Below are 19,193 nucleotides of genomic sequence, written 5' to 3'. Positions count from 1 at the left end.
ATTGAAATTTAAACCAAATGTACATTGTGAATGTGCAGTTAAATGACAAAGTCTGTCTCAGTCTAAGAAGAAAAAAGTGAGGATAGAATAAAAAAAGCAACTGCAAAGGTTGGATATAATTCATCTTCTGCACACTGTCTCACCCCAGGACTGAAAAGTCAGTATTTGTCCTTCCATAGATAGATAGATAGATAGATAGATAGATAGATAGATAGATCCTTGTGCCCAGGTACTTGTATTCCTGCACCCCTTCCACTGGATGTCAATCTATTTAACGATTGCAGGGAGAGGTGGAGGAGAGAAATAGTTCATGCATATTTCTTTCATTTTGGTTCTATTAATGGGCAATAAGGACAACTGGCATTGTGGCCAGTTGGTGCATCACTGTTGAACAGGCTCCTCTGTGCAGCTCAGATGGGAATGAATTGATTCCCCCTGCAAATTGTTGCCTGATGTCTCCTCACTCATTATAGAGCTGATCCTCAAGGGAGAACAAAAATACAAAAATGAAAAATCTAAGTCTCTAAGGAAGAGTTTTGTTCATCTTTTTCAGGTGACTCTAACTGGTGTCTAAACCAATAAACACATTTAGTCTGCTAAACATTCACACTTTCAATCTGACGTTAGCATCAGTTCAAGGCTTGATTCTTCCCTCTGGCAAAATAAATTACATCCTTCTTAGTTTAAAGGCAGGTTTAAAGTGATTGAAACAAAGAATAAATTCACTCAGTCAGTCCAGTCACTGGTAGACAGTCTTTATTCAGATTTGTTTCAAACCGAGAGTTGGTGTGAAGCAGAAGACAAATTATTTCTCTCAAGTGTAGATCATTATGAGCTTGTACATTTCTGTTGAGAACAATCATAGCCAGCAGGCTGAAAGAATCTCACCCACTCCACCTTATGCTACCCTCAGCTGACCCCACCCTGCTTGCCTCTGCTGTGCCTCTCTACCCTTATAGAGCAAGGACTCTTTAGCCCAGGGGTGTTAAACATACGGCCCGCGGGCCGGATCCGGCCCGCCGAACAATTTAGTCCGGCCCTGTGGCCAAATGCATTATCATTATAAAAAAAAAGAATTTTTTTTTTTTTTTTCCAGTGTCCTGTCTGGCAATGTGGCAATAAGATGCCACAAAGAGCTCATCAGATTTGACTTTCACAAGTGGACAAGATAAAAGGAAGAGAATGATAAAACAATTATTGAAAAAAAACATGTACTTTGTTTAATTGAAAATATGCAGTTCCTATATTGTCCACGAGGGGCGCTGTGTTTTAATTAGCAGATTAAACTTCAGGTGTGGAAAAATTTAAATAATTTCTTAATTTGTATCTGTTTGATGTATTTTGTCATGCAGGACAGTGTTTTTAAGTTCCAAAAAATGTGAACTGTGATCAGTTCTTATGCATAATGCACAAGTAAATGTTTAACTGAGTAAAAGTATTGTTGAAATTGCACATACTTTTCTTAAAAACGCTGAGGTTATTCATAATATATTGTGTAAAAGTGAAATTAACTTAATATAAAAATCAACAACAAGTCCACATTTATTAGTTCTATTTAATCTTGCAATGAGTTTACTCGTGTGGCCCTCTTGAGATCAGATTAAGCTGAATGCGACCCCTTAACCAAAATGAGTTTGACACCCCTGGTTTAGCCAAAGCAGAAATGCATCAGCGGTTGCCATGATTAGTGCTGTCTGAATAGTGCAGTCAGTAAGGAAGCAGGTAGGAAAAGGAGTCTGTATGCTTCCTCATGCATACAGGTTTAATTTAGCATAGGAACCTCATGATATCCCTTACTGGCACTAAGGAGATATAAGGAATCCCACAATTCTTTTTGTGACATGACGATTAAGCACAGCCCACCGCCGCAAATTAAGGAAATGTCCCCAGAGAAGAGAGTGTGATCCTTGTAGTTAATTTTTGGAAAGCTGTAGGCCTGGATATGACTCACGTCATGTAATGACGTTGGAGTTAAAGACTGTCCGAAATTGGCACAGCACTCCGAAGCTCTTTTGCTCCCCACAGAGTCGAGGAACCCGAGACTAGGAGCAAATATTAAGGGTATTTGGATGGAGCCCCGGTTGCTAGATTGTGTATTAAAAGTAGAGCCAACTTAATTTATAAAGCCCTTTTAAAACAGCAAGCACTGAAAAAGGGCTCTGAACAAAAAGACTGGTTAATGTAAATGAATGAAACATTAGAATTTAAAACAAAATGAATTGATTAAATGTAGAAATAAAATCAAAGTAAAGGTGGCAAGATCAAAATACAACAAAAGATAGAAAGAAAATAAAAATCAATTAACAATCTAAATCCAAGGAGAAGAGGTCGGCATTTAGAGCAGATTTAAAATATTCAGTGGAGAGTTTTTTTTTTTTTTTTTTTTTTTAGTTTGCAGCAGTAAAGTGGTCCATAATTCAAGAGCAAACGCCTGATCTGCCGTGATGATTTACTCACTCCAAGGTGCAAAGAGTTACGGTAATTCAGCTGAGTTGTAACAAAGGCATGGGTTTCTGTTTTAAAATCATCTTTCTGCTGGATGCTTTTATTTTAGCCTCCGATGAAAAAAGCTGGATTTCACTGCTACACTGATCTGTCCATCATGTTTAAAATTTACTATTTTAAAACTAAGGTTCCTGACAAGGTTTGTGTTTGTTTCTACGCTGATGATCTGACCTCTCCACTCCATGTATCAGCTCCTTATACCCCCTACAGAACATCTTTAAACACTAACAAGATGTTTATGTTAAAAGCATGAATCATTTTGTCAGAAATAATAAACAGAATATCCCAAAAGTCTAGAAAAAAACATTGATTCAACACTTTTCCCCCCATGAAGGCTGCAGCGTGATTTACAAAGCAGGTCATCTGAGATGCTTTGTAAATTTAATGCTTTTTGGACTCATTCAGCAAACATAAAGAAAACACCAAATAACAGTAAATAAAAATCGCTACAGGTTGTAAGAAGACTTGATTATTTAGCTTGATAAATTTTTTCTCATATTTAGCTTTCATTGAGCTTCTCAAATGAGGACACAGCTTTTCCTGTTTCTTCTTGTCTCCTAGCGACTGTGTGAAGATGTCCAGCTGGTGTTTAGTCCGTTCACTCAGAGTAGTACTGATTAAGGAGAAAAAACAAACACAAATTAGGATTTTCTTCATTCAAAAACAAAATACAGAATTTTCTCTAAGAAACAGGCTCTTTTTTGTCAAGTGGATGAATGTTTTAACCTTTCACACAAATTGTGCCATTGCTCTAAGACTGAATGACAAAGATCTGATTTGTCAAAAATATTTTCTAGGTCTCTTAGAGGTAAACAAACTTTTTCTTATTCATGTTTTTAACCATTTGATTTTAGTTTAAGCAATTCAGAATTGAGATAAATCTAAAAATCCTCCATAGTCAGATAAAAATATTTTAATGTTTTGAGATGATTTTACTTTATACCTACTGTGTGACTGTTTTCCATTGATTTTGGTCTTTTTGTTTCCATATGAACCAGTTGACTGATGAAATATGACAAAATCAATCAAATTTATTGCTTAAGTTAACCATTTCCTTACAAAGATGACGACCAGGCTGTCATTAGTTACTTTAAACCTTTAGTTATCAGAAGAAACTTCTTCTGACACCTGAATTGAAATCCAGTGTGAAACTGACTAAATGCTGAAACAGACGGTATATTCTCAGAGATAATAAATGATCTGTTCACAAGCTAAGCCTTTGGACTTATTGATGTTAATCACTGGTTGAACACATGCAGTCTGACCATGTATAACTTGGCAACTCTTTGTAGATTACTGATGTGAGAAATCAGTAGGGTTTGGGAATCTTTGGATTTCCTACAGGACTCCATAATTTAGAGTTTTTTTTTTTTTTTACAGGATTGTTTCACCAGTAGGAGACTGAGAGAAACACCCAGAACCTACTGGAGAGCAAAAATGTCCCTTTGGACCCTGGAACTGTTCGGGAACCCTCAGGGAGACTGGAGAAGGGATCTGGAGAGATGTATGTTTGAGTTTCCTTCCCTGCTCTGTTAGCTAAACCTCACATCAAACATTTTACTGTGTTCTTCTGAGCTACGGCGCAATGATAGAAGACCTGACTTTCTTCAAGTTCTCAAAAGCTATTGATGTGTGGCACAAAAATGTGTCATAAAATGTTCAACCTTCAGGGAAAAAGTGACACTTAAGAAAACCTGCAGCGTGTTTACCTGTCCATCATCAGAGTAATCTGTTTTGCTGTCCACTCTTCCATCGCTGTCATAAGGTCCTTCACATACAGGAAACAAAAGCTGAGTTGATATCATCCTCCTTAACCTAAGCTTTTTTTTTTTTTTTTTTAAAGCGTGGAGGCCAAGAAAGTGCTGATGTTTTTTTAAAAATGAACATGGAAATCTAAATCTACTTATCACGTGAAAACTGACCATGTGCATCATTCCTGTAATGATGCACATGGTCAGTTTATCTTCTGATGTGTTCAGGTAACAACAACAAAGTTCATACCTTGGTCTTCTTCTTCGTTGTCTGATTTAGGATCACTGCAAACAAATATCAGGCAGAGACTTGTTAAACTAGTTCAGAAAAGGTTGATTCTGACGTGCAGCTGGAGTTGACCAACATTACCTTTCAGACTGGCCCTCCTCTGGTGAACCAGAGTTCTGGGTAAAAAGAAATAAAAGGTTTGTTGAACAAAACTGTATGAAGAGAGCAGGACTGCAGTCAGCTCCAGTCATTTAGCTCCTTCACTTTCATACATAACCTTTGACCCTTCTGCTTTCTCTCAGAGATGTAAACAAACCTTTTCATATTTATGTGCTTGACTACTAGATGTCAGTTTAATTATTGCAGTTGTGCTGAATTTAAAAAATCCTCCAAAGTCAGATATAAAGTCAAATTCATTAAACTAAAATATACATTTCTAAGACGCTCGTTTGTCAGATTCAAAGTACCTATTGACAAAAAACAACCTTTAAGCCGGTTTTCAACATACTTTTTTTCTATCAAGCCCCCATTTCTGCATGAAAAGTTAAGCTTTTTTTGATCTGACGTGACATTCTGAACTTAAATGCTAGGTTTTTATTAGCTGAAGTTGGGGTGGGGTGGGGTGGGGGGGGAAATCACAATTACCAGAAAAAATGCTTTAAAACATCAGTCTGTGATAATCTCTGTAATGTGTTTCCCTTAAGGAATTGAGTTACTGAAATTAGTCAACCCTTCAATTATATTCTAATTTATTGAGCATAACTGTAATTATATATTACTGTACACCTTGTTTTCGATTAATTGTTGTTTTATTCTCCATATGAAACAATTGACTGCTGAAATATTACAGAAAACACCCCTGGAGCTAATAGAAATAACTCAGATTTATTGCTTAAGCTAACAATTTCCTTACAAAAGATGATGACCAGACTGTGAAAAGTTACTTTAAATACTGTCACGGTTTGTGGTGTAGGATCTAAGCGGCAGCAAGACATTGGTAGGTCCATAATGGAGACTATAATATTTTAGTGTAGTTACAAAAACCACAGGATATCAGGAACAGAGAGGAAAAATGGTTGACGTGACAATGAAGAGATGAAAACTCTGATCTTAAATACAAATGCTAATTTAGAGAAACTGCCCACAACCAGGTGAGTGGGATCTGCTAATTAACAACTGGCTTGGGGAGGATAATCATCTGAAGTAGACAAAACTGAAACAAACATAATCTACTTATTTAATGTACAAACACACACAAAAATGATTAACTAAATACGGCATGACCCTGGAGTATAACAAAATGAAAACAAAAACTATATATAGTTTATATTCAGTATATAATACTGAATTATTGAGATAACTTTAAAAGTCCTTCAAAAGTCGGATATACAGCCACATTCAATAAATTAGATTATACATTTCGTTTGTCAGATTAAAAGTACCTTTAAACCGATGTAAAACATACTTTTCATTAACTCCATTTCTGCATGAAAATGTTATCATTTTCTGGTATGATATGATATTCTAAACTTAAATGCTGTTTTTTTTGGAGATGAAAAAACCTAATTAACAGAGAAAAGGCTTTAAAAAAATCATTAGTCTTTGTTAATAAATATAATGTTTTTTTTCCCCCATAATAAATTTAGTTAGTGAAATAAATGACTTATTCAATAATTTGAAATATTATATTCTAATCTATTGCACATTATTTTAATTATATATAGTTTATGATGATTTTACTGTACACCTTGTTTTCCATTGACTGTGGTTTTATTATCCATATGAACCAGTTGACTGATGAAATATGACAGGAAGTACCCCTGATCTAATGTAACATAACTCTGATTTATTGCTGAAGTTAACATTTCCTTACAACAGATGACGACCAGACTGTGAAAAGTTACTTTAAACCTTCAGTTATAAATCTCTCCTCTAGTAGGCATGAATTATTTGCAGTCAGTACAGAGCATCTGGTGGATGATGGTTTCTATTGGAGAAAAATCCAGTGTGAAACTGACTAAATGTTGGAAAAACCAGTTTGTTCTCAGAGACATTAAATAATCTGTTCACAAGCTAAACCTTTGGACTTATTGATGCTAATCACCAGTTTAACATGTTTATTTTGGTAACTCTTTGTAGATTACTGATGTAAGAAATCAGCAAGGCTTGGGTGTCTTTGGTGTCCTACAGACTCCATCCTCTGGAGGTTTTCCAGGATTGTTTCACTGAGAGAAACATCCAGAACTTACTGGAGATCCAAAATGTCCCTTTGGACCCTGGAGCTGCTTGGAAACCCCCAAGGAGACTGGAGAGAATGATGTTGGAGTTTCCTTTCCTGCTCTGCTAGCTGCTCTGTTAGCTTATGGAAACCTGCTGTGTGTTCCTCCAACTAAGTAATGTATAGAAAACATGATTTAACCATTTTTATAACGATGCCAGTATACTGAGCAAGTCCATCAAGTGTCATTGAGTTGCTGTGCTGAGTGTTGTTGCTGTGGAGGTTTAGAATGACTTTTTATTGATATGATGAGCTATAAAAATATGACTCACAATCTGTCATTTATACATTCTAATCTTCAACGACCATGCCTTGCCTCTATTCCTCTCTGCCTAAATTTCAGCATTCTGTTATTGTTTGGAGATTGTTCAGGAGGTTAACTAGACCAAGCAGCCTTTTGGTTTCTGTCCTTTATACAATAATTGGACTGGTACGATAGTGTAGGCTTAAATTTATTTAACAAGTAAATATACACCAATATGAAAGTGTGCAAGCACTGTAGCAAGAAAGTTTGTTTCCATTTATAGGCTTCAGCGTCTAACCATTAGTACCTGGAGGTTCTGTCTCTCCTTAAAATGCTCAGACCAATCTTTTGTCCCATTCCAGCCCTGATTGTACCCCACAGTTCCAGGGCTTCCTCCTTGTCCTTCACAAACAGGAAACAAAAGCTGAATTAATATCATCCTGCTCAACCTAAACTTTTATTTTTTAAAGGGTGGAGCCCAAGAAAGTGCTGATAGTTTAGAATATTGAACATGAAAATCTTAACATACTTATAAATGAAAACCTAAACATTACTGAAGGGGGACACTGACATATTCTATCATTTTAACTCAGTATTCAGCTGCATCCCCAGCAGGGGAACTCATACCTTGGTTCTCTGCTTCCTCATGTTGAGAAACACTGCAAACAAATATCAGACCAAGATGTGTTAAACGTTTTATATAAAATGACTGGCAATAATTTGTTTAATTGCGCTAATATTACCTTGTTTCTGTTTCCTGACTGTGATGAATCTTCTAATATGTGTCCAAATTAGAAATAAATCAAAGTTTCCCCCCCAAAAAAAAAACAAACATTTAAATAGTGGAAACATTAACAGTAAATCTGAGTGGAAATTCCTAATCTAACAAATCTAGTCAAATTTTATTAATTTAAGATATTATTACTTAATATGAAGCTCTATTAAAACAAAGCTATTCATTTTATACATTTGCATGAAAATTTGTCATAAATCCAAAAATTCAACAGAAAACATTTTACCTCCTGATCATAGTAGGCTTCGACAATTTTAGTCTTTGTCTCTGTCTTTTTCATGGTTTCCGTGCTTTCCTCTGATACAAAATATTCTGAAAACATCAGAGGGAATATAATATTTCTTATATATATTACATTTTAAATACTCCAAGCATTTGAGTGAAATCTAAATAAAAAAACAATGATGATCCCCCTCTGAACTCCAAAGGTTTTCCCATGACTCACAGATTTAACAAAACATGTTAAGGACTGATTTGTTTGTCCGTGGGGTGATAGTTTAAGTGTGGTGTTTTGGTTTTAAACAGGACACTTACCTCCACCAGCGGATTCGTCTGTCTCATGTATCTTGAACCTGTAAAAGACGAATAAGTAAAAAAATTAAACTTGTTGTAGGACAATAGAATGACATGTTTGATCTTTCAGAACATTACCTGCCCTCCATAAGATCTAGATATTCCTTGTAGATAAGCAGTTCTGTGTCCAACTCCACCTTGGTGGTTTCCTCAGTAGTTTGAGAATGAATCTCTGTCTTTTCCTCCATGGCCTTTATCTCTGCTTTAATCTTTTGGATTTCTTTATTTAAACGTGATATTTCCGTCAAATATCGTACGTCTGCTTTCTCTAACTGGACGTGTGTGTGTGTGTTGTGGTGGTGGTGGTGGTGAGGATGGGGAGGGGGGTGGGGTGGTACCGGGGTTAGAGAAAGAATAAGAGGTGAACTGTTATTAAATTTCGGAGAGAAGAAGTAAACTTCAGAATTGTGTCTCACGTACTTTTTCTTTGAAGGAGGAGACCTCTGATTGATAATCCTCAATCTGACGAGCATACTTAATGTTCTCCTCACGGGCCTCAGCGAGTTCTGCTTCTTTCTCAGTAACTGTCTTTTCCAATTCCTCCACCTGCAGGAACAAAAGTCATTGGTTGGACGTTACAGTCATTAAAAAGGTCAGACCAAGACACAGAACGACTGCATCAAAACATGCAGTTCCCATTTCAAGAGAAACTTAGTGACTTTTTCTGCTGTTGCTGAATGTTTTAGTTGTATCAGCCTTGGAGAACATTGGTGTTTAACTGTTTTTGGATCTAATTGCCCTCTAATCAGTGACAGGATTTGTACCACTGACATGATCCATTGTTTGCGTTTGGATTTTGTTATTTTTTGATCATGTCTCTAGTTATTTTTCATTTAGTGTTTATCCTTGTGATTATACTAGGTCTAGGTATCCTGTTTCTGTTAAATCTCTGTTTCCCTTTCTTTAGTCTCTTTCTCCCTCAGCTCATCAGCTTCGTTATTTTCACCTGTCACTCATTATTAATTGACTGTTTTCACCTGCTGTCCTGCTCTCCTCTCTGTTCTTCCATCCTATTTAAACCCCCTGTCCCCCTCTCTCTGTTGTGTTGCCCACCTATTAGCTCCCTGTTATGTTTATCCACACCTGTGTGTTATTTATTACATTATCATCTCATCATGTGGCTTCCAAGCTCTTGTCTGTTTTGCTCCAGCATCCATCTCAAAGATCATGACAATCACAAGATTTTAAGATTGCTGTAATAGGACTATTATTTAAAGTGACTACTCTTGGTCCGACAATATTATAAATGTAATTGCATATATTTAATCTCCCATCTATCGCAGATTCTCAAAAATCTGCTGAAATCTACTAACAAAATTCTCCATCCACCCTTTTTCTAACAGTCTTATCCCTCATGGGGTCGCGAGGGGTGCTGCTGCCTATCTCCAGCTGTCAAAGGGGGAGAGGTGGGGAACACTCTGGACAGGTTGCTAGTCTACTACAGCTAACAGTATTCTCTTTATTTAAACAGAGAAAGTCTTCCTGCTAGTTAAGAACATCAATCAGAACATTACTTTAAAATTTTGCAAGTTCATGGGAATTGCACTCACTGGTTTGGCTCTCTTTGCTTCCACTCTCCTACCATACATTTGACAATCAATGAGATAATCTATTCTCCCCATCTCTTACCTTGGTTTTGTAATGACTTTTAATGTCAGTGAATTTCTTTTCAGAGATTTCCAAGATATTCTTCCTTAATTCCCCAATGTCAATCCCGATACCATCAACAATGTCGACATTGAAGCCACCTTTCCTAGTGATTTCCGTTGTCTCCAATGTCTGTTCCTTTTCCTGGTTATGCAGAAGGACAATGAGACAGGAAAATATTAATGAATATATATGTTTTTACTGATGTTACCAATTAAACTTTTGAAACAAATTAGAGACATCCTTCCTTGGTTTAAACACCTTAGTTAAAAGAAAACTGGATTTACAGCAGGGCTGTACGTTGGTTAGTCATTAGCAATGTTGCCTAGCAGCAACAAGGTCCTTGGTTGGTCCTTGCGGATATCAATCAATAAGTCTGACTTTATTTAAAAAACATTTTACACATCAAAATGAGGTCCATGAAGCCAAAGAAGCCTGTGTTCAGCTTTTTCACACTTTCTTTTTTCACTTCTAACTGCTGGAGCATTTCTCCAAAGAGATTTTTTCTTCCCAGAAACAACCTTCACTTTAACTGTAGCAATTCAGTCAATGATGTCTGAGACTTTAGAATGAAAGCTATCTACTAGCTCATCTACTGAGTTGCAGCACAAGGTTGACGTAGTAGAGTAGGCTTGAATAAAAGTTTCCGTGGCATTGTCCTTAAAGGTGTGTTTTCTTATTATGCCCGTTTGGCTAAATGAGTCACTGGAAATGATACTTTCACTAAATGATGCCTTTAGTGATAATCAAGTCTAATATGTCCCTGCTTGTGTGTTGGCTGTTTAGCATGTTGAGTTAAACCAAAGTTTCTAAGTGTGTCACACAGTTCTTTTGCACTTCTGTCTTCAGGGTGTGCAGTGTGAAAGTGGAAGTCTCCCACAATAAATAAACAGTCATAATCAACACATATCACAGACAGGTCACTAAAATTATTTAAAAAGTTTGATTAGAACTTAAGAAGCCTGTAAACGTTCAGAAAAAGAATTCACTCCGGGCTCTTTACCAAATGGTCAAAAGAGTTGAATTTCCCCAAAAACACCCTTTTACACTTTAGTGAATCATTTAAACAATGTTGCTACTCCTCCACCTTTCCTTTGCTGTCTGCTCTCACAAAGAAAATTGTAGTTTGGATGAGTCGACTCCAACAGAATATGTGCTTCATTAATATTAATATTGTCGATAATGAAGTCATTAATTAAAAGGGATTTTCCTGACAGAGATCTAATGTTTAATAAACCAAGTTTATATGACTTGGTGGTTGATGTCTCTGTGACAGGTTGCATCTGACAGTTTATGACTTTTAGGTTTTTGTTCCGGTTTGTTTTCCTTTTGTTTTTCCTATTTCTGCCACGTATCATCACAGATATTCCATATTCTCAGACAGAAGGCCCACTTATCATGTCTGATAAGGTTGCTGCTAGGGCCCGGTGTGTATCACAGAGAAGTCATCTGAAGGTCCTGAGCACAGGCATTTTCCGTCATACATAGAGGGGGAGGATCTGGCGCTCTGTGGCTTACGAAAAATGCTGGTTTAGTCACAGCAGAATAGCTATGTGGAGAGGATGTCAACTGTAGGCCAGTCTTCAAAACTTTGTTCATGTTATGAGAAAATTCCAGAAAAGGAACATCTGGGCTTTGTGGAGAAGAGGGGGAGCTGGGTGCAGTCTGGACCGGTGTCAGTGGGGATGGAGGTTTTTGGTTCTCTTTGGAAGTTAAAAGGGGAGTCCTCTTTTTTTCCTGTTGAGATCTGGGAATGCTCCTGTAGCTCTGATTTAGTATCTCTCTGTGTCATCTTTCTGGCCATCTTTATCTTGGCTTGCTCGGGCTGTACTGGGCTTATCATTTGTTTTGGCACTGGATGAGCTTTGTTTTGGGACAAAGCTGATGGTGCATGGTTCACAGAATAGAAGATGTTTGACATCAGCCGTTTTGCACCTAACCTATTTAGGGAGAAACTGTCTTTGTTGAACAGATGTCTCCTCTCCCAAAAGATGTTAAAGTTGGCTTTGAAGGTTACAGCTGTTTGTTTGCTTGCATGTTTTTTTCAGCCATTTGTTTAGCACCAGAACTTTTGAAAAAAAATGTCATCTCCACCATTAATGGGCGCATGAGGGTCGCTGAGAAACACGTTGACATTAAGTCCATCAACTAAATTCAGCAGACGAATGTAATCCTCTCCCAATACTTCTGAATTTCTTATCCGGGTGGAGTCGCCCAAGGCTTCTGCTTGCAGGATGAGTTTTTCCAGGGTTGGGCGTTCTTTTATGATCCTTGGATCTCTGTAACATTAGACACCAGATCACAGTTTAAAGGGTTATAAATCAACACCTCTGTGTTTTTCTTGTTACAGAAATATTTAATCCCATTTACAGATCCATTGCATAATATCAGGGTCCTTGGCCCTAGAGTGAAGATTATTGACATACCTTTGATTGTTGTAACGTAATTCCGACATCTCCAGCAGGTTTACTCCTATCATTTGTTGTGAGAACAGCCTGTTGTTGTTTCACTTTTCTTGGGACACTTCTCTGTAGTATCGGCCAGTTTTCTTTGACTAGGCGTGGGGTTCGTTGATCTTTTGGTCTTGCACCCAGAGTGGTCCAGGGATTCTCATTTTCCTCAGGGAACTGTTTGTTCACTGAGTTGCTGAGCTGGTGATCACAGTTCAGAATCACAGGCAGGGTTGTTTAATTTCCATATGCAGTGTTTACATCATAAATCACCTCAAGTTGGCGGATTTTCAGCTCCATAATAGCTATTTTCTGTAGAAGTGTGTCAAAGTCCTCTGTGGTGAAGGCTCTTCTCCACATCCACTTCATGTTGAATTCTTTCCATAACAATGTTTTTCCTGAGAACTGACTCCTCTGTGGTGTAAAAAGGAATCTTGTGTGGATTAGCTGAAATAGTCCACACAGGGGAAAAAAAAGCAGGCGGAGAGTCCCCTAGAGCAAAGGTGCACAAGAGGCCTTTCCCCCAACCCGGGGAAGAGCAGAGAGTAGTCCCAGGAAACCCCACTCCCAAATTCAGGGAGGGAGCAGAAGTGCCAGCTGACTGCCAGGACCCAATGCACATCCCCAGTCCAGACCCCAGCTAGTTGGCCCTCTTGAAATAGACCCTGGAAAGCTGTGGTTGCTTCCGCAAAAATGCTGATAGTCCACACATCAGGAAAGCAACATGAATAGAGGTTTGTGACTGGAGCATAAAAGGGTTTTCATATTTGTCAATGTTTTGTATGTGTCAGAAAAAATCAACAAGTGATATGGGAACATTTTTTGATTGTTATAATTTGCACACTAAAAGTTGATTCCCTTATATATCTCACTTTGTCTTTCTAAAGAATTTGCGTGTGAAGTTTATTATTTTAGAGCGACAGGGATCTGTGTAGCTCCAACAAAATCAATCCCCAAAAAATAGAAGTTGCCTAATAATTGTGTACATAGTGTATATATTTGTACCTGGGAACATCTTGGGCTGCCCAGACTGAGCTGGAGAGTGCTGCATGGGAACAAAAAGCTGGACGTTCTGATATACCTGTTGCTCCCATGATCGTTGGATGGATGTAGTTTTATGCAGTACATTCTGCTTTAGCAATCTTTGCACTAATTTTCATATTCTATCATGTAACTTGACCTGTTTACATTTCTTCCCAGTAATGAGTCTCTGCTACACCTTAAGGTTACCCAACTGTGTCTCATTTTCTTCCACTGTTTATATACAGTATATAAAGTACTTCAGCCTGATGAAAGCAAGAGAGAGACAAGAGAAGGAAGAGCAGGATACAGACCGTTTCATTTATCTCCTTCAATTTAGAAATCGTCTCCTCCTTTATGTTAATTTTCTTTTCCAGTTTCTTGATTTCCAGCTTGAGTTCTTCTTGCTCCTGTAATGAGTAAAACTAGCTTAGTGTACAAATAATCAAATTCAGGTAAATTTACAGCAACAACTTGACAAACAGAAAAATCTGCTGGCATGATTTTATTTAAAAGGCCCAACTTAAGCTGTTTTGATCTCCATAATTCACAAGATCAGCAAATTTCTACATGAAAATACATTTTATTGCTCTTTGGAATTAACCTGTTATTGGACCATTCATCTCAAATAGTGACAATATATTAAAAAAAAAAATCCAGTCTCTATCCTTGGCATTCCAACTTTTACAGCCAAAAAAACACTAGACAAATGACCCAGAACAGATACAATTCAGATGAAGCCTTTGTTTTAATTTAGGCTAGAAAATATGAATTGCATATTAAGATAAACAGTTCATGTACTAAAGTTGGAAAAATGTTTGTAGCAAGCTCTTTACAATGAGTTTTTTTTTCTTCATATTTATAAACGAAGGCCAAAACTATTACTAAAAATTCACAGATTAAAATAACATGAAAGTAAAACCCACAACGCACAGTGAACAAAATGTGTTTAATAGGAGCTATACTGCACTTACCCTTTCCAAAATCCCAAGTTTTTTCTCTGCTTCGATTCTTCCGTTGATCTCCTTCTCCAGGCTGGATAACAGAGAAACAGAAGAAAGGCATTTACATTTATCATTCATTAAAATTCAGCAGGGGGCCAGGGTGAGCCAGGAAACTTACTGCATATTTGTTTACATTTCAACTGTCTACTGTTAAACCTCTGCTGCACTTTATCCGGAAATCAATTATTACTGCAAATTATTACTGCATTTTTAATCCTGTACTGTAATGCACTGCAACGTATCATGTAGCGTTACTGCAATTCTTCTGAGCTGTATGAAAAATGAATTTCGTTCTGTATGCACTCTGTGCATACAAAATGACAATAAAGAAAGTCTAAGTCTAAGTCTTTTCATGGGGGCACAGAACAACAGAATGAAACAAAAACAAACTAATATGGGAATATCGTATCACTTCATATATTAAGTGAGCCTGAGCCACTTGCAGCTCTGGAATTTCAGGCTGATCTAATAGATGAAAAATGTGATCCTATGTCAATACTGCTGAAGCTAAAAGTGCAACACTTTTTGTCAAAGTAAACCTGTAAAGGTAAATGATAAAATTTGTCCACCGGAGGAGACTCAAGAACAGTTTTTATGTCCCTGCTTGCATTCCTAATTCGATTTTGTGTTTTGAAATGTAAGATGTGTAAGAAGTTGAAATTTTGTGAATACTTTTGGAAATACTGTACCATCTCTGGAAAAAGAAAAAAGCTTTTATTGCTGCCCTACCTTTCTTCTAGGTATGTTTACCTCTGATTCAGACTTTTGTTCTTCTCCTCAAGCACCTCAATCTCCTCAGCTCTGTTGGATTTTTCCTCCTCCCATGAAACGGAACTTATCTCTCTCTCCTTTTTTGTCAGACGCTCCACCTTAACCCTCAGAGAGTTGTTCTGCTTCATCAGGAAAGCTATCGTTTTGCCAAGGCGTTCATTCAGCTCTCTCAATCTATCGACCTCTGATTTGTCGATGCTCGAACCAGTGACATGTTGCTCAGATTTAGAGGAAGTAGTGATTTCCTCACAGCAAGTTTCGTATGTTCTAGACGATATTTCTGAGGTCATGGTGGTGGACGTGTCGATCTGAAAGAGAAACAATGATTAACATGTGAAAGCTTTCTCATTTTCCCTTATCAGTCTCTGAGATCTCTTTTCTTTTGCTCTCCTTTATTTCCTCTCTCTACTTTTCCTACAGTCTAAAGTTTACAGTTTTGTCTTCATTGTTTCTTTCCTTCCTCTTTTCAGCATATTGATATCTGTCAATTATTGGTTTCTTGGACTGGGAGGGAGTGAAGCTTCCTTCTAACTTTACCACAGGCCATTAAGCTAATCTAAATAAACCTTCTGCAGCTTTTATGATCAGCGGAAACAGAACACAAATAACATAGGATTCCTTTTACCTGGGTAAATAAAATAAATAAAAATCGCTGTGCCTGTATTCACAAGGATTCTCAGACTCCTCTCAGAGAGCTTCTATCTTAGCCTAAAAATTCCTAGCCAGAAGTCTTAGCTTACGAGTGATTCATATAGCATATGCAAAATCTTTCTTTGCATCATCATCTCCAGAGGTTCCACAGTCAACAGAACCAGCCTTCTCTATCAGGTTGTTGAGCCTTTTTAGGTCCCTGGCTCTGATGCTGCTGCCCCAACAGATGATGGAACAGATTATGGGAGACATGCAACATGTTTCTTGAAACCTTGAAGGATCTAAGCTTCCACAACAAGTACAGTAAAACACACACTCCTGATACTCTAGCTGAGTCCTTGTCAGGCCTTGAGGGTCATCCATCTTGTCAGCTAATGATCTCACTCTGCCCATGACGATGGATGGCCGAGATGGTTTGAACCTCCTCCTTCTCTCTCTCCTCTTTGCTCCTACTCTGCAACCACGAGGCCTCCTTTTCAACTCCTGTAGGATTTCTCGCTTTGGTTGTCATATAATTTCTGCCGTTGCGATGTCAATCAGCTGCTCCCTGTTGTAAAACTATTCTGTTGCTATGGTTATTCATCTTAACAAAAAAGATCAAAATATAGAAAAGTATTCGGAAAAGTCAATCCAGCTGCACAGCATCCAATACAAGAGGAAACGGCTGTCCAAAAAATATATATATTTCCAAAAAAAGCAGGAGTGAAATAAAAAAGAAAAAAAAAAGAAAAAAATCTCAATCCAAGTCACAGAGCTACTTTCACATGCTGCCACCCTGAGCGTCAGGATTCTAGAATGAATTCTAATAAAGTCTTTAAGACGTTCAATCTCTGTGTCGGCTCAATTATCGGGTCTCCAGATTCTGATAGTACATTACAGACTCTGAGTAAGGGGACTGTAATGATCAAAGCTTTTGCTGTAATTATTGTCCTAATGTCACTGTCACAGCATTCCCGTGTCAGATTACTCCTGTGGTTCTCAGTCTCTGGACTTCCCCTGTCCTTTCTGTACCTCAGCCTGTCGTATACTGGATTTTGGATAAAGACTTCGATTGACCTGCTGGATTTCCCCTTTTGTGCCTCAGTCTTTTCTCGATCTCCTGTGCATGATCTTGGACTGCCTCTGTGTTATCCCACATCGCCTGACCCTTCAGTGCAGTTAAAATTTCCTAGTACAAACTCCCAGCCACTTACCTGGTTGTCTAGCTCGCTGTGCCGCCCCCAGAAGTCCATCTGCAGAAGAAATGTGGTCATGATGATGAACTTAGCAAAACTAAATAATTGTCACAACGCATCAAAATGTTTGCAGGCACCTTATTTCCATCTTCATTGTTGCTTTAATTATTTATTTTTTTGCCATACTGATCATTTTACTACTTTATCAATTTAATATTAATGTATTCTTAGCTATCAGTCTGCTTGAATAAGATAAGATAAGATAGTCTTTATTGATCTCACATTGGAGAAATTTACTTATAATAAAGTGGTTGTATTTGGCAAAACGACCAACACAAAATGGAAAAAAAAAAGAAGGTGGAAAGTGGCGCCTCTGTCCGCAATGCTCAGGAGGAGAATAGAGGAGTATTGAAAGGTAAATGCATCTCTGGATGACAGCACAAATAGTGCTGGGTCCCTGAGCAAGACCCTTAACCCCAGACTGCTCCCCGGGCGCCGCACATGGCAGCCCACTGCTCCCCAATAGGGATGGGTTAAATGCAGAAAGCAAATTTCGTTGTAATGTATGTTTCAATGTATGTTTCAATGACAATAAAGATGATATTACTATATTACTATTAATTCAATGCAAAGACATATAGTAATGATATTACTATATTACTATTAATTCAATGCAAAGACATACTACCAACCCATTCCTGCACCCATACCTGCAAGTCCATCATAAGTTGTTCCTTCTCCTCCATCACATTCTCCCAGACCTTGTTCTCCTGTCCCTCCTCATCTGGTCCATCTTCACTTCTATAACTGGCCTCTGCTTCAGCTCCATGACTGAAACTGGCATCTTCAGCTACAACTAACAATAACAAACATTATGACAATTACATTGTTAGAACAACAACAATGTGTTAGAACACAAATACAATAAAAAATAAATAAATAGGGAAAGGGCTACACACACAAACACAGTAACGGAATTACTCTAATTATTTATATTTGTCTTTGGTTTGTTAAAAATATTTGATGTAGAGGCACAACAGGAAAACAAAGCCATCAACAATGCAGACGACTGTCCACTGTGGCTCTACGCTCTTTCAGGAGGAGTGAATGCTGCTTGGAGAGACTTGATGCACCCTGCTGGGTTTCCTTAGAGAGGAAACTTTCTGACCAATCTGGAGGATTTGATTTAATTTGACTTTGGACAGAGCCTTAAGATGACATGTTGTGAATGGGCACTATATAAATAAAATATAACTAAATTGAATGGAAAACAGGATATGGCCTGCAATTACTAAAATAGTATCTGAACACAGACTCTCTTCTGTAATGTCTTCCTTTTCCTGGTCCGTCAGTATGGATCAACATTCATTTTAATTGATAAAGCAGAGTAATTATTTATTCACAAATGGTGTTACCTTTAGGGTCCTGTGCCCCCTGAAAACATCCAAAACACAAACATAATGTATACCAAGTCTGGGAAGGGCCATGTAGGGAGTCTTTGCTCACCTTCTTCTTCCATGCTGTTTAGTCCGGTGTTGCCTCCTGTATGCCTGACTGGAAACCCAGTAAAGAGCTGTGGTCCAAGAGTAAAAAAAAATATATATTGTTGGTTGATTTTGTGCTCTACTCCACTCATTTCTTTCTTATTTCCTTCCAGAAATGTTGCGGCTAGAACTCACTAATGTTTCTTCCTTGCTTTGTTTTCAAATTAGTAAGGGACTGTCTATATCTCTGCTTATTGCCAAATATTCGATTGACATCATCCTGCCTGCTTTTTATTTTGGGCTAAGCCTGGAGGAAAAAAAGCTTTGGACCACTGACCGTTTCAGCCTCCTGTACCTCCCTATGGACACACCACCCCTGAGTTCCTCCTCAAACATTTTATGTAGTTTTGACATTTTTTCTGAAGGTCCTTCAACACAAAATGGGTGACTTAATGCTGAGTGCCTAATTTATATTGAATTGAATGTATATTTGTCCCCCAGTTGGGAAACTATTTCAGTACATCCCATCCAGAAAGAGAAACGTGTGTAGACACCTGCTGCCACAAGGGGGCACCTTTTAGCAAGGCAGAGAAAAGAATAAGTCAGAATGGTTGAAGA

At 37.8% G+C, this 19,193-nt stretch overlaps 1 protein-coding gene and 1 long non-coding RNA gene across 2 annotated transcripts; both read right to left on the bottom strand.

Moving 5' to 3' along the window:
* Positions 1-3,044: 3,044 nt before the first annotated feature.
* On the bottom strand, positions 3,045-4,543 carry LOC118557829. Its single transcript, XR_004928048.1, has 3 exons — positions 4,507-4,543; positions 4,215-4,273; positions 3,045-3,118 (listed from the first exon to the last, which is right to left on the bottom strand). It is a non-coding gene; the product is annotated as an uncharacterized LOC118557829 (long non-coding RNA).
* A 3,203-nt stretch (positions 4,544-7,746) lies between these two features.
* On the bottom strand, positions 7,747-18,610 carry LOC110368279 (vimentin-like). Its single transcript, XM_036128517.1, has 12 exons — positions 18,598-18,610; positions 17,802-17,947; positions 17,110-17,148; positions 15,245-15,573; positions 14,465-14,525; positions 13,805-13,900; positions 10,003-10,164; positions 8,794-8,919; positions 8,452-8,645; positions 8,335-8,372; positions 8,027-8,112; positions 7,747-7,782 (listed from the first exon to the last, which is right to left on the bottom strand). The coding sequence occupies exons 1-12, from the start codon at positions 18,608-18,610 to the stop codon at positions 7,747-7,749; spliced, it is 1,326 nt and encodes a 441-aa protein (XP_035984410.1).
* Positions 18,611-19,193: the final 583 nt, after the last annotated feature.

Source organism: Fundulus heteroclitus, chromosome 24, assembly GCF_011125445.2.
Source record: "Fundulus heteroclitus isolate FHET01 chromosome 24, MU-UCD_Fhet_4.1, whole genome shotgun sequence".
NCBI classification, from domain to species: domain Eukaryota; kingdom Metazoa; phylum Chordata; class Actinopteri; order Cyprinodontiformes; family Fundulidae; genus Fundulus; species Fundulus heteroclitus.
This window is presented reverse-complemented; position numbering and strand designations above follow the sequence as displayed.